General features: G+C 40.0%; 1 protein-coding gene across 3 annotated transcripts in view; it reads right to left on the minus strand.

Annotated features, from left to right (window-relative positions):
- Window positions 1-15,777, minus strand: part of necab2 (N-terminal EF-hand calcium binding protein 2) — a 360,801-nt gene that overhangs the window by 182,710 nt on the left and 162,314 nt on the right. For all 3 annotated transcript variants that reach the window (XM_061969871.2, XM_061969869.2, XM_061969872.2), the window contains exons 4-5: window positions 8,280-8,305; window positions 8,004-8,101 (exon numbers count right to left, since the gene is read on the minus strand). In XM_061969871.2, the coding sequence (XP_061825855.1) occupies window positions 8,004-8,101; window positions 8,280-8,305 (124 nt within the window). The remainder of the gene's footprint in view (window positions 1-8,003; window positions 8,102-8,279; window positions 8,306-15,777) is intronic.

Raw genomic sequence — 15,777 nt, forward strand, 5'->3', positions numbered from 1 at the left:
GCAGCTAATTGGAGGACAGATACCATGTGATGGTTGGGTGGAACTTACCTTCAACCTACCTGGCAACAATGATCCCAATCTTGACATCAGAGTGCCTATCCTAGTCAGCCACGTAAGCCTTGTGAGACCTGTAGCGGGCTTCAATTTCATCCAAAAGCTCATTTTAGGGTAAGAAGTGGAACTAAGATTGTTGATGTTATTACAAACTTACTGAGAAAAGCCATGCAGATTGAACCGGAACAAGTTGAGACAAATGTGAACTGTCTTCACAGCTGTCTTCAGAAGAATGCCCCCATAATGGGCTAGTGATGGAATATCCAAGATGATACAAGTCAAGCTCTTCAGGTGCATATTACTTCCTACAGCACTCTATGCCAGCGAGACCTGGAAAATCACAGTAAGAATGAGGAAAAAACTGGATACCTTCCAACAACGTTGTTTAAGAAAAACACACTAACCACATCACCAACAAATAAGTATACAAGAAAACTAAAACACAACCACTCAGTTAAGACATAGAAATATGCCGGATGAAATTTGCAGGTCACATACAGAGAATGCCAATGGCCCAATGTAATAATGGCATTGTTCCCTAATGGAAGAAGAGGACAACCAAAACACACGTGGAGAAAAACCTTCCTTAAAGACCTAGAAGCGCAAGACCTCAACTTGGCAAGGACTGAGGAAATGTCCTATGATTGAACAGAATGGCAAAGCCTTGCTGCCCAATGCACTCAACAGTGAGGGAGGAACTAAGTCTAAGTAGTAAGTCAGCGTGGGGCAGAAAGGCTATGAGGAGGCTACCACTGTCTTTCAAGTATTGTCAGAAGCTCCACATTATATTTGCTAATGGAAGTAGGTACAATCTGATAGCACTTCACAATTCTCTGCGAACCAAGTCTGGATGGTATTGATAAGATCCGTTTTTGCAAAGAGATAAATAACTATGAAGCTGTGTTTGTTCCAATAATGCCGACACTCAGTGATTGGGGTTCCACAGTACCAACCCTGACAGCTGATAGTGCAGTGGGTGGCAGAGCAATAAATAATACAATGGATATAAAAATGTATACAATTGTGTACGTCAGTGATACTTAGATCTCGTATTATCTGTGTATGTGTGTCAGTAAATAATATAAGATTACTTAAGATGAGTAAGATGAAGGGATAGCAAAATCATCATATGTAGCTACTAGGGCTGTCAACGTTAAGGCGTTAATGCATGTGATTAAAAAAACAACAAGTAATCACAGTGTTTGTTTTGATCGCTAGAAGGCAACGCGTATTGCACAGGCAGTGATCACGTCACATGCCTGTGTGATGATAGCTAAAGCGATGTGCTCTGCGCGTTTTAAAACAAACTAAGACGGAACTTTAGATAAAATTGAGGTCATTAGTTAGTATTGCAGCGACAAACATTCTTATCATCGGCACAGATCAAGTTTAAAATAGCATCTTAAAGAGAAACATGCACGTGAAGATGACATCACTAGCATGCATGCTACATGGATAGCAAACCGAGGACAGCACATTATGCTGGCTGAGTTTATTTGCGTTTACCACAGATAAATTAAACCATGCTTTTTCGAAATGGACAGCCACTGCACGTAGGACATTAAAGGGGAACATTATCACCAGACCTATGTAAGCGTCAATATATACCTTGATGTTGCAGAAAAAAGACCATATATTTTTTTAACCGATTTAAGAAATCTAAATGGGTGAATTTTGGCGAATTAAACGCCTTTCTATTATTCGCTCTCGGAGCGATGACGTCACAACGTGACGTCACATCGGGAAGCAATCCGCCATTTTCTCACTTTCGTCGGTGTGTTGTCGGAGGTTGTAACAACACGAACAGGGACGGATTCAAGTTGCACCAGTGGCCCAAAGATGCGAAAGTGGCAAGAAATTGGACGAAATTTGTTCAAAATACGAGGGTGTGGGGAAAGCCGACAAAATGGTCAGTCTTTTGTTCCGCACACTTTACCGACAAAAGCTATGCTACGACAGAGATGGCAAGAATGTGTGGATATCTTGCGACACTCAAAGCAGATGCATTTCCAACGATAAAGACCCTAGCTTCCCTGGCCTGCTGACATCAACTCCAAAACTGGACAGATCAGCTTTCAGAAAAAGAGAGCGGATGAGGGTATGTCTACAGAATATATTAATTGATGAAAACTTTATTCATTACTTGCGGTTTTACGTAAATTATTATACATAAACTGTGTTTACCAATAATTTAGCTTAAAAACATTTATTTTTTTCAATCATTTGAGTAGTCTTGTGTAATGCAGTATTTTGTGTCTATTTAGGTATGGTTAACCTGAGTGCTTAAATCGTGGAAAAATATATGTTCTTAGCGCGCCTGAAATGGGCTGTCTGCACTTTAGTTTCCTTTAATGCCAAACAAACACATACCAATCGTTGGTTAGAAGGCGATCGCCGAATTCGTCCTCGCTTTCTCCCGTGTCGCTGGCTGTCGTGTCGTTTTCGTCTGTTTCGCTTGCATACGGTTCAAACCGATATGGCTCAATAGCTTCAGTTTCTTCTTCAATTTCGTTTTCGCTACCTGCCTCCACACTACAACCATCCGTTTCAATACATGCGTAATCTGTTGAATCGCTTAAGCCGCTGAAATCGGAGTCTGAATCCGAGCTAATGTCGCTATATCTTGCTGTTCTATCCACCATGTTTGTTTGTATTGGCATCACTATGTGACGTCACAGGAAAATGGACGGGTGTATATAACGATGGTTAAAATCAGGCACTTTGAAGCTTTTTTTAAGGATATTACGTGATGGGTAAAATTTTGAAAAAAACTTTTAAAAATAAAATAAGCCACTGGGAACTGATTTTTAATGGTTTTAACCCTTCTGAAATTGTGATAATGTTCCCCTTTAACATCTGTGCAGATCAAGTGCTGCAAGATGTCGTTCATGTTGTCAACTAACGTCGAACAAACTATAGGTAGTTTGTAAAAGAAAGAGCATTATCATCCGAAAAGGTAAATAAACTTGTTTGTGTAACCACGGTTTTGTAATTACATGAAGCCCAGCAGAAAAGACAGACCATAACCAAGGAATGGAGAGGGACACTTTTTTTTTATTGACAAACGTCATGTCTCTTATCAACACACTGGCTTCTCATCAAGGCACCTTCTCTCACACAAACACACACTCCCGGCTTCACAATAATAGCACGACACGTCACATCCGATCAAACTGCGCCAACAAAATTAAAATAGACTTACATTTGTTTTAACAACTGGTTAAACTACGTAATGGTGCACAATGTAAAGTTGTTTATGGGTGTCTTTACAATGTTATTGTTTTAATATACTGTACATATGTACCTATGTTGCTATATTATTGCAGAGACTTTCAAAATGTGCGCCTAATTCTTACTATACTCACTGTCACCAAGTTTAAAGCAAATCAATTACTTGCAGTTCGATACAAATTTAAAAATGTTCCTGTATTACATTCTGAATACCAAATTGCATGTGATTAAAAAAATAATCACTTAACAGCTTTCGTAGCTACAGATCATCACTTGAGAAAGAACCGTTGAGTGTGTATGTGCCTGTATGCAAGTAGTGGTGTAGCCTATGGCTCAACGATTAAGGCCGAACTGCTAGATGGTGATATAAATACAACCAAAGAAGACAATGCACATAGGCTACGTACACACACACACACACACACACACACACACACACACACACACACACACACACACACACACACACACACACACACACACACACACAAGATCCAATACAGAATATTAACTATAGAGACCTATTGAAAGGCTGTCACTCAAGAAACAACATTGATAGCCTGATATTTCGTAGTAGTCCCAACATGCATGAATAGATGTCGATATTCCTGCCTCACAACAACAGACCAACACACAGCATGAGCAGAGAAAATGTGGATTTTGCGGATTTTTCCGCTTTTGCACTCTGTAGTGCCAGTGAAAGGATCTAGTGTGACCGAACTTTCACAAAGCCATACAATGTGTTGTTAGGGAATACAAATCTCATAAGGCCATCAGAAGTGTGAACCATGAAGTTGAGTGCAGGTGATCCCTGTGGAGACACCTGCGCAGAAATGTGTGGGATTTACCTGAGAGATTGTTCATTTTTTATTGTTTGTCATTGAGATTGTGTGATTGTAGCAAGCGACAGTGAACACTTGAAGTGTATGGCATTGTAACTTTTTGGTGTACTGTACGCCTTTCCACATGGGTATCAGTGATGAAAATTCAAAGAGGAACATTTGACGATTCCATAACTGAAACAATGAACAATTTACAATTAACCGTGCTAATGTATAATGTTACTTGAAACTAACTGTGCTGTCGTCATACATTTTTAAACCAGAAAATGTATTTTAAATCTGAGCAAACGGGAGCCTCCTGGAACACAGTGTTTGACTTTTGAATAATATATTATGATTAGGGTTGTGTATTGTTTACTGTACATACAGTATTACGCATTACCAGTGCCAAATTTGTACTAAAATGGTGCCAGTGCTTAAACAGTGCTTGGACTGGAGATGAACCTAGAGATAGCAAAATGAGCCCAAAACCCTGAAGCTTGTGTTAGATATCTGGAATCAAGCTGCCTCAAAATAGTTCTTCTTAACTTGACGGATTAATGGCTGTCATTGGTTTGGCAAGTTGTTTTGGCGGAAACTTGTGTATACTATATAATAACCACCAAGCTATTGAAGATTGTGGGTTTGTAAAGAGAGCACTGGCAAGTTTTTGTGTGTGTTAGTAATGGGCACCAGTGGAGAGATGAGAAAGCCTCAAAGCTTCACGGGGCTTCAACCGTCCATCTCCATCATTATCCCACTACAATTACAACTTGAAAGGTATTTTTATTCGAGAAATAATCAGAAAACTCCATACAACTCACATATAATTTGAGGGAAATACACACGCAATGGTCCAACGCAGAAAAACTGGTGAAGCTGAGCTTAAAGGGGAACATTATCACCAGACCTATGTAAGCGTCAATATATACCTTGATGTTGCAGAAAAAAGACCATATATTTTTTAACCGATTTCCGAACTCTAAATGGGTGAATTTTGGCGAATTAAACGCCTTTCTAATATTCGCTCTCGGAGCGATGACGTCACAATGTGACGTCGCATCGGGAAGCTATCCGCCATTTTCTCAAACACTGAGTCAAATCAGCTCTGTTATTTTCCGTTTTTTCGACTGTTTTCCGTACCTTGGAGACATCATGCCTCGTCGGTGTGTTGTCGGAGGGTGTAACAACACCAACAGGGACGGATTCAAGTTGCACCAGTGGCCCAAAGATGCGAAAGTGGCAAGAAATTGGACGTTTGTTTCGCACACTTTACCGACGAAAGCTATGCTACGACAGAGATGGCAAGAATGTATGGATATTCTGCGACACTCAAAGCAGATGCATTTCCAACGATAAAATCAAAGAAATCTGCCGCCAGACCCCCATTGAATCTGCCGGAGTGTGTGAGCAATTCAGGGACAAAGAACCTCGGTAGCACGGCAAGCAATGGCGGCAGTTTGTTCCCGCAGACGAGCGAGCTAAACCCCCTGGATGTCTTGGCTCACACCGTCCCGAAGATGATCAAGAGAAGAATATCGACCCTAGCTTCCCTGGCCTGCTGACATGAGGGTATGTCTACAGAATATATCAATTGATGAAAACTGGGCTGTCTGCACTCTCAAAGTGCATGTTGTTGCCAAATGTATTTCATATGCTGTAAACCTAGTTCATAGTTGTTAGTTTCCTTTAATGCCAAACAAACACATACCAATCGTTGGTTAGAAGGCGATCGCCGAATTCGTCCTCGCTTTCTCCCGTGTCGCTGGCTGTCGTGTCTTTTTCGTCGGTTTCGCTTGGATACGGTTCAAACCGATATGGCTGAATAGCTTCAGTTTCTTCTTCAATTTCGTTTTCGCTACCTGCCTCCACACTACAACCATCCGTTTCAATACATTCGTAATCTGTTGAATCGCTCAAGCCGCTGAAATCCGAGTCTGAATCCGAGCTAATGTCGCTATAGCTTGCTGTTCTTTCCGCCATGTTTGTTTGTGTTGGCTTCACTATGTGACATCACAGGAAAATGGACGGGTGGTTAAAATCAGGCACTTTGAAGCTTTTTTTAGGGATATTGCGTGATGGGTACAATTTTGAAAAAAACTTCGAAAAATATAATAAGCCACTGGGAACTGATTTTTAATGGTTTTAACAATTCTGAAATTGTGATAATGTTCCCCTTTAAGAAGCCACTTGATTAGACAATTGCTGAAAGGGGAGACTCTTGACTGCTAATCAGGGACATCTGATGAACAAGCGCTCAAAGGTAAGGGTCAAGTAGCAGGCTACGCACAAACAGGAAGTGAAACAAACAAAACGAGTGCTGAAAAGGAGATACACACCAAAAACATAGGAGTGACAACAAAAAAGGTCCACCTTTTTGTGACACGTAAGTTGAAAGGCAGAGTAATTAAGATACTTCCATCCATCCATTTTCTACCGCTTGTCCCGTTCGGGGTCGCAGGGGTGCTGGAGCCTATCTCATGAATAGAAACGTTCAATTCGGGCGGAACAAGTCGCCACCTCATCTCAGGGCCAACACAGATAGACGGACAACATTCACACTCACATTCACACACTAGGGCCAATTTAGTGTTGCCAATCAACCTATCCCCAGGTGCATGTTTTTGGAGGTGGGAGGAAGCCGGAGTACCCGGAGGGAACCCCCGTAGTCACGGGGAGAACATGCAAACTCCACACAGAAAGATCCCGAGCCCAGGATCGAACCCAGAACCTTCGTATTGTGAGGCACATGCACTAACCCCTTTTTCGCACCGTGCTGCCTAATTAAGATACTTCAATAACAAAAATAAAATTTGCAAAAAATGGTCAGAATGATCTCAGCAAAACAAGCAGCAGCACAAAACACAGGGAATGTGCAATACAATTCACAAGAGTTTATAGCACTTCTATTTACTTAATATTTCCGTACAGTTGCGATAATTTCCGAGTTTTGTAATGTATCGTATAGAGATGTTCGATAATGGCTTTTTTGCCGATATCCGATATTGTCCAACTCTTAATTACCGATTCCGATATCAACCGATACCGATATATACAGTTGTGGATTTAACACATTTTTATGCCTAATTTTGTTGTGATGCCCCGCTGGATGCATTAAACAATGTAACAGGGTTTTCCAAAATAAATAAACTCAAGTTATGGAAAAAATGCCAACATGGCACTGCCATATTTAATATTGAAGTGCATTAGTTTTTTTAACATGCCTCAAAACAGCAGCTTGGAATTTGGGACATGCTCAAGCATGAGGAGGTTGAGGTGGGCGGGTGTTGAGGTGGGGGTGGTGGGGGAGTGGGGGTGTATATTGTAGCGTCCCGGAAGAGTTGGTGCTGCAAGGGGTTCTGGGTATTTGTTCTGTTGTGTTTATGTTGTGTTACGGTGTGGATGTTCTCCCAAAATGTGTTTGTCATTCTTGTTTGGTGTGGGTTCACAGTGTGGCGCATATTTGTAACAGAGTTAAAGTTGTTTATACGGCCACCCTCAGTGTGACCTGTATGGCTGTTGATCAAGTATGGATTGCATTCACTTGTGTGTGTGAAAAACCGTAGATGTTATGTGACTGGGCCGGCATGCAAAGGCAGTGTCTTTAAGGTTTATTGGCGCTCTGTACTTCTCCCTATGTCCGTGTACACAGCGGCGTATTAAAAAGTCATGAATTTTACTTTTTGAAACCGATACCGATAATTTTGAAACCAATACCGATAATTTCCGATATTACATTTTAAAGCATTTATCGGTTGATAATATCGGCAGTCCGATATTATCGGACATCTCTAGTATCGTATGCATCTCTGATTATGATTCCCTTGTGCCACTCTATTTATTGTAGATATCATGCAGTAGCTCTTCTAGGTAGGAAAGCATCAGGTACTTCATTACCTTCTTGGTGAAGTCCATGGCTTTGAGGATGGAAAGGTTGAGCGTCTCCAGTGAGGCCAGAACTCCCTCATAGTCCCCCATGTGCTTGGCAAAGTAGTCTGAGGATAGATTTACAAATTGGCACATTACACAACTCACTAAATCATTCCAAATGACAACATTTTGTTGAAAGAATAATATTCTAAAAAAAAAAAGCAAGGGTTATAATGGGTAAGAAAACAATGCATCTGTGGCTAGTGGCATCTTAGTGTGCATGTGTCTGTGTATTCCACTTACCACAGAGTTCCTTAGTGTCAACATTACTATCACATCACAGCACACCGTGGAGCAGCAGTGGAAGGAAGGTAAGAAGGAAAGGAGGGAAGGAAGGACATGAGCCGGGTCAGAAAAAGAGGACAGGATTGTGCATGCATTCCTAAAAACACACTTTTCTAAGCATTGGCAGGCGTCTAGTTTGGTTCATTGTCTGGCTGCCGGTGCAGGAAAGAAAGACATTAACTGGAACGAGGCATGGAAGGAGGGAATAAACGATGGAATGAAGGAGAGCCACAGACTGATGAATTGTAACTGACGACGACGGTGCAGAAGAGATGGAATAAGAAAACACCATTTGTTCATCTCTTGAATGACTGTTCAGTAAATAATGCAGATCGTAAGAATGGTTCCAAAAATAGAATTACTTTTCATTGCAATTTCTCAGACAACTGTCATTTGGAGGGGCACATATAATTATAGATCCTACATGATCAAGGCCTCTATTGTATAGACCAGTGGTTCTCATACATTGTCTCAGTAAAGTACCCCTTAAGAAAAAACTGTTCTCAGTTAAGTACAATACCACCTAATACAGAGAAAATCATTTTTTGTTGAAATAAAACAAACAAATATACAATATATCGCTGTAGCATCAGTATCTGCTTTACTACTGTCCAAGACAGTGCTTACCCATAAGTGGTATTTTTTGAAACATCAAAAACAAAAAAGTTAAAGTCAAAAAGTCCTGAGTCCAGACAATGGAACTTTCTGACCTATCTATAGCAGAATTAAATAAACAGAGTGGAGCCTCTTGTCAGTCATCCACACTCTTGGGTGGAGTTTCTGTGGCATAAACACACAGATAATTTGAGCGTCGTAACAGAAACAGAAAGTAACATACATTTGAATCAGGTCAAAAATCTACCGTATTTTTCGGATTATAAATCGCTCCGGAGTATAAATCGCACCGGCCGAAAATGCATAATAAAGAAGGAAAAAAACATAAGTCGCACTAGAGTATAATTTGCATTTTTTGGGGAAATTTATTTGATAAAATCCAACACCAAGAATAGACATTTGAAAGGCAATTTAAAATAAATAAAGAATAGTGAACAACAGGCTGAATAAGTGTACGTTATATGACGATTGCCGTTTTCTGCTGCATATTTCACTACTTCCAGCTTGTAACCTGCAGTATATCATTTCCTTTTCGGTGCCATTTTTGTTCAGCCAATGTTGAAATTATCAATTTTCATAGGTACAGAAGTAGTAGCAGGTAGCATCTTTTTTTTCACAATGCACTTCTGCCATGACCCGCCCCCACCGAATTTTTATTAGTTGACGTGTGTGTGTGTGACGATTGCTGATATAGGCCTAGTCCAGGGGTCGGCAACCCGCGGCTCCGGAGCCGCATGCGGCTCTTTGATCACTCTGATGCGGCTCAGCTGCATACTTGCCGACCCCCCCCGATTTTCCCGGGAGACTTCCGGATTTAAGTGCCTCTCGCAGAAACCTCCCGGGATTAATATTTTCCGATTTTCACCCTTACAATAATAATCAGGCGTGCCATGATGGTACAGCATTTAGTGCCCTCTACGATCTGTATAAACAGCGTGCCAGCCAAGCCTCTTGCTATACGCATTTTCTACTTGCACACGTAAGTGACAGCAATGCATACTTGGTCAACAGCCACACAGGTTACACTGACGGTGGCCATATAAAATAACTTTAACACTCTTACTAATAATGCGCCACACTTTGAACCAAAACCAAACAAGAATGACAAACACATTTTGGGAGAACATCTGCACCTTAACACAACATAAACACAACAGAACAAATAACCAGAATCCCATGCAGCCCTGACTCTTCCGGGCTACATTATACACCCCTGCTACCACCAAACCCCGCCCCAACCTCAACCCCCCCCCCCCCCCCCCCCCCCCTCTTTGCGTCGGTTGAGGTGGGCGGGGTTTGGTAGCGGGGGTGTATAATGTAGCCCGGAAAAGTTAGGGCTGCATGGGATTCTGGGTATTTGTTCTGTTGTGTTTATGTTGTGTTAAGGTGCAGATGTTCTCCCGAAATGTGTTTGTCATTCTTGTTTGGTGTGGGTTCACAGTGTGGCGCATTATTAGTAAGAGTGTTAAAGTTTTTATACCGCCACCGTCAGTGTAACCTGTGTGGTTGTTGACCAAGTATGCCTTGCTGTCACTTACGTGAGCAAGTAGAAGCCCCATACAACGTGTGGTTGGGCCGGCACGCTGGTCGTAGTGGGCGCTAAATGCTGTACCATCAGGACACGTTCGAGAGAATAGTTGCCCTGAAATGCCGGAAATATCGGGAGGGTTGACAAGTATGACGCTGTCAAGCGCCATTCATATTAAACCCACGGGCCGCACTAACATTCAATTTACATATTAAGGTGTGGGCTGCGTGTCTGAGATCCCTGGTTTATACATAGCACAAAGCAAAAAAAAAAACTTTGTATGCAGTGTTATTTCATTTTAAATTTCAAAAGATATTTGTGGCTCCCATTGTTTTCTTTAATTTGTGAAACTGGTCAAAATGGCTCTTTGACTGGTAAAGGTTGCCGACCCCTGGCCTAGTCTCTTACCTGAATGAGATAAATAATATTATTTGATATTTTAAGGTAATGTGTTAATAGTTTCACACATAAGTCGCTCCAGAGTATACATCGCACCCCCGGCCAAACTATGAAAAAAACTGCGATTTATAATCCGAAAAATACGGTAATCAGTTTTTCCTTATCCCATTTCGGTTTCTAGTTTAATAAAAATCCGCCAGTAACTTTCTGAGTTATATAACTAACTAATTAACTGACAAACAAACAAACCCTTATGAAAAATTACAAAAGGAGATTCATGCACAGATACCCATTATCAGATGGCACTTTAAATTCAGCAGGGAAATAAGTGCTACTTTGTTATGATCAAATACAATCAAAAATGTATTTGAATGATCTCATTTGCACTTTCTGCTGTTTTTTTTAAAGGAGGAACATTTGAACATTTTAGATCACAATTCCCCAGTTATAACCATTCAAGGATAAATCACACTCAAGCTACTGTCATGGTAACCAGATTGCCTGCTATGTAATATACGAGAGTGGAACGGCTCACAAAATCCACAGTTCCAATCTTTTCATGGTTTTGGGACACAGTTTTTAGACAATTGTGCAGGACTTCTTAATTCCTTCAGAGGAAGACATTACGTGGGACGCAAGGAAAGGAAAGCACCATTGTTCAACACCCGCCACTCCCAAATGCCGCCAGCATTCCATACCCCGAAAGCCAATGAAGGCGCTTGCGTCTTAAAGAAGCTGCCTGAAGCCGGCCGCAAAGAAAGACTGTCGGCCGTTCCCACCGCCGATGCACCTGAAAAATGTGAAAGTCCACCAGAGACAACTCTTAGTCCAAATAAATCTGCAATTTCTTCATGGAAATGATGACAGACAGATAAGCCCCCCACCATCGCTAAAGACACTGGACTCTGTCGGCCAGCAGACCACATGTAGCCACGGTTAGTACTTTTGAGCTGCTGCTATTTTTTAGATGTATGTTTGCTAGCAAAATACAACGTGATCTTTTACATGCATTGATAGATGGACAGGCAAATCTTGGGCAAATCTACAGGTAGTTTGGCAAATCCACCTTTGTTTGAGTGTTTCGTACCTCTAGGTGAGCACAAACTAAAGTGAAAACTAAATTTAAAGTTATCGATATTGGCATTAAAAAATAATACTGTGAGTCTCTACAATATAGTCCAACAATCCTCCATTATCATTTTTCTGTTCAGGTTCACACATACACAGTCCAAACTGATTAGTAACACATACAAAAAATAGGGGCCTAGATGAGATTATAAAAGACAGAAGTAGCATAGTCCGAAAAATACGGTACTTCTGTATCATTACTATAAGTCGCACCAGAGTATAAGTCGCACCGGCTGAAAATGCATAATAAAGAAGGAAAAAACATATGTAAGTCGCACTGGAGTATAAGTCGCATTTTTTGGGGAAATTTATTTGATAAAATCCAAAAACAAGAATAGACATTTGAAAGGCAATTTAAAATAAATAAAGAATAGTGAACAACAGGCTGAATAAGTGTACGTTATATGACGCATAAATAACCAACTGAGAAGGTGCCTGGTATGTTAACGTAACATATTATGGTAAGAGTCATTCAAAGAACTATAACATATAGAACATGCTATACGTTTACCAAACAATCTGTCACTCCTAATCCCTAAATCCCAAGAAATCTTATACGTCTAGTCTCTTACGTGAATAAGCTAAATAATATTATTTGATATTTTACGGTAATGTGTTAATAATTTCACACATAAGTCGCTCCTGAGTATAAGTCGCACCCCCGGCCAAACTATGAAAAAAACTGCGACTTATAGTCCAAAAAATACGGTAATACATTTTGGCCATGTATGCCATTGAGAGAAGTTTCATGAGATCAGAGTGCCTGAGTGTGTGCCTTTTAAAAGGCGGGCTTCAGCGATGTGTAGCATCAACAAGGAGGAGGAGCATTAGCTGTGCTAGCATTTGCAGTCTGCACCTCCACGGGAGTGTATCGACGGCAGGTCCTGTTGAATGCATTTGTTATCGCTAGTTAATAAAGTAATTGAACGTGTTTCGGTGGCTGTATCTCTCCTTGTCTACAAACGGGATGTTGTAGGATTACATTATCATCCCATAGTAGTAGTTGTATAGTCATAGTACACCTCTACAGGCACAGCTACCAGTTCCTCTTTAGGACCCCAATTAAAAAAACATGATCACACCATGGACTATGCCAGAATCTACTGCATTGTAAAATAAATAAACAATAATCCTCTGTTTTACAGGGTGTGTTTGTCATCTTATGTAGGAAAAGTGGGGGTAATGGTTTGGTATTAAAATTAACCTGATTTGGACACGCCCCCATGTCCACAGTGCCATCTTCAACCACAATATGTGGTTGAAGATGGCACTGGGGACGTGGTTCAGATTTGTTTTCATTAACCTTACTATCATGTATTGTGCAGACTGAAAAACAACCACAATATTGATTTATTGTCTTATTTTTCCCATTTGGATAACAATGGAATTGTTTCCCTACTTCAGAATCACAAACTACATACTGTAAACGTATGTCATGCTGCATTAACCAGAAAATGAGCCAGTTGACAATAACAATGTTACATTGCGAGAGTTCTGGGATTATTATATGGCTCCCTGTCTTTTAGGTATAATGCATAGTCAAATAAGATTACTTGCTTCACTTACACAAACAAAACAAGATTCATGTATCAGATTCGTGAATGGTGGACAAATGGTAAAAAAGAATGACAGAGACAGATGGAGGGAGGAAGGCAGAATGGCGGGTTGGTGTTCCGTACGCCCATCCTTCTTCATTTATCAACGGCATGCTGTCTTAGGAAATGCTTAGACTGTCATTTCTGCTTTTACTTGAGTGAATCAATAATTGTTTATCTGCTTTTGAATGGGAATGCCAAGGTTTGATGTGTGGGCGTCAGACACACTTAAATGAAATGAATAGAAACGTTCAAACCTGCTCCCACGGCAAAGCAGATATTTAACATACTCCCATCAATTCATCAATTAATAAATAGCGACATCATAGCTGTATGATATGGCAAAAAAAAAAAATCCTGATTATTTTGTCATATCATCCAATTTTGATTAATATCACAATTATTCCACATTGTTTTTAACCTGCCAGTTTTAAAGCATCGGTACTAAAAACCAAATAAACTAGGAATTAGTTTAACATTTTATTAACATTCTGAGTATAAAAACGAAGGAAATCAAATATGAAAAAGAACTAGATGAGGCAATTCCTGAAGGAATTGGGTGTGAATGCTCCAATGCTGAAGTTGAACTGAAATCCTGTAATTTTTGTAAATTGTTGAAGTCGCGCACACAATTCCTGAACAGGCTGAATATTTTGAAGATGGAACAGTTTGAACCAGATGAAAAATGTGGGAATTGTGGAACTTTGAAGAATGTCCCTTTGCTTTAAATGGAAATGTCCCCAAAATTTGGAAATTTTGGGAAAAGCGGGAATTTGTTTGAAAATGGTAAAAATCTTAAATGGTCTGAATGCGTTGAAAGGGTTGGTGTTAATTTTTTTCAAATCGGTCGACAAATGTTGAAGTAGTAACATGTTGATTTGAGAAATGGTATTACGAAATTCCTAGAATTTCGGGAAAAGCGGGAATTTTTCCAGTTAAAAAGAAAACTTTTTTTTGTCCTAATTAAGAGGAAAGTTTTAAAGGTGGAACGGTTGAAGTGGGTTGAAAAATGTGGGATAAGTAGTCGCCAGAAAAAAATTGGAAATAAGGCTTTGGAAAACCAGGAATTTTGGAAAATCCTGGAATTTTTTTGAACTAGGAAAAAGGATAGTTTGAATTTCTAAAATGGTGCAATGTGTTGAAGGTGGAATGGTTTGAATAGGTTGAAAAATTTGGAAATGGTGGAAGTTTGAAAAATGAACATATCATTTTGAATGGGAAAAATGTCCCGGAAAACCTGGGATTCTGAGAAATCTGGGAATTTTTGGAATGTGTTAAGGGAAAACCCGCTGTTCCCGAATAGGCTGAACAGTTTGAAGCTGGATCGGTTTGAATTGGATGAAAAATGTGGACGGTAGAGCGCGCCAAAATCTGGAGAAGAAGAAGAAGTTGTTGAATAATAAATTGATGAATTTTGGTGTACAAAACCATGTGTGTGAATGCTTTGGAGCATTCGCACAACAATGACACACAATGTACCAATACGTTTGAGTTTACATGCTTTGAAGTTAAAGAAAGCACACAAGGATGCCTGAGTTATTTTAACACCTGTGGTTCAACTATAGTATATTTGTCAAGTTATCATTAACTGTCCAATGAAGATCAATGGTTGTGTCCACAATTTCCTAGCGTTGGCAGTAGTAGCACAGTGATTTTCCACAGAGCTTTTGAAGGACCAGTAGTCATCAAATTCGCAAAAGAAACACATCACCTGACATGTAGAAGTGATTTGGGAATTCGACTATTTTGCAGTTACTTTAGTAGTTTGAGTTGGCCACGTGTCAAGGAGGCAGGCACAGAGATGGCCCTAGAGCAGTGGTTCTCAACCTTTTTTCAGTGATGTACCCCCTGTGAACATTTTTTTAATTCAAGTACCCCCTAATCAGAGCAAAGCATTTTTGGTTGAAAAAAAGAGATAAAGAAGTAAAATGCAGCACTATGTCATCAGTTTCTGATTTATTAAATTGTATAACAGTGCAAAATATTGCTCATTTGTTGTGGTCTTTCTTGAACTATTTGGAAAAAAAAGATATAAAAATAACTAAAAACTTGTTGAAAAATAAACAAGTGATTCAATTATAAATACAGACTTCTACACATAGAAGTAATCATCAACTTAAAGTGCCCTCTTTGGGGATTGTAATAGAGATCCATCTGGATTCATGAACTTAATTCTAAACATTTCTTCACA

The sequence above is a fragment of the Nerophis lumbriciformis genome, linkage group LG10, assembly GCF_033978685.3.
Source record: "Nerophis lumbriciformis linkage group LG10, RoL_Nlum_v2.1, whole genome shotgun sequence".
NCBI classification, from domain to species: Eukaryota; Metazoa; Chordata; class Actinopteri; order Syngnathiformes; family Syngnathidae; genus Nerophis; species Nerophis lumbriciformis.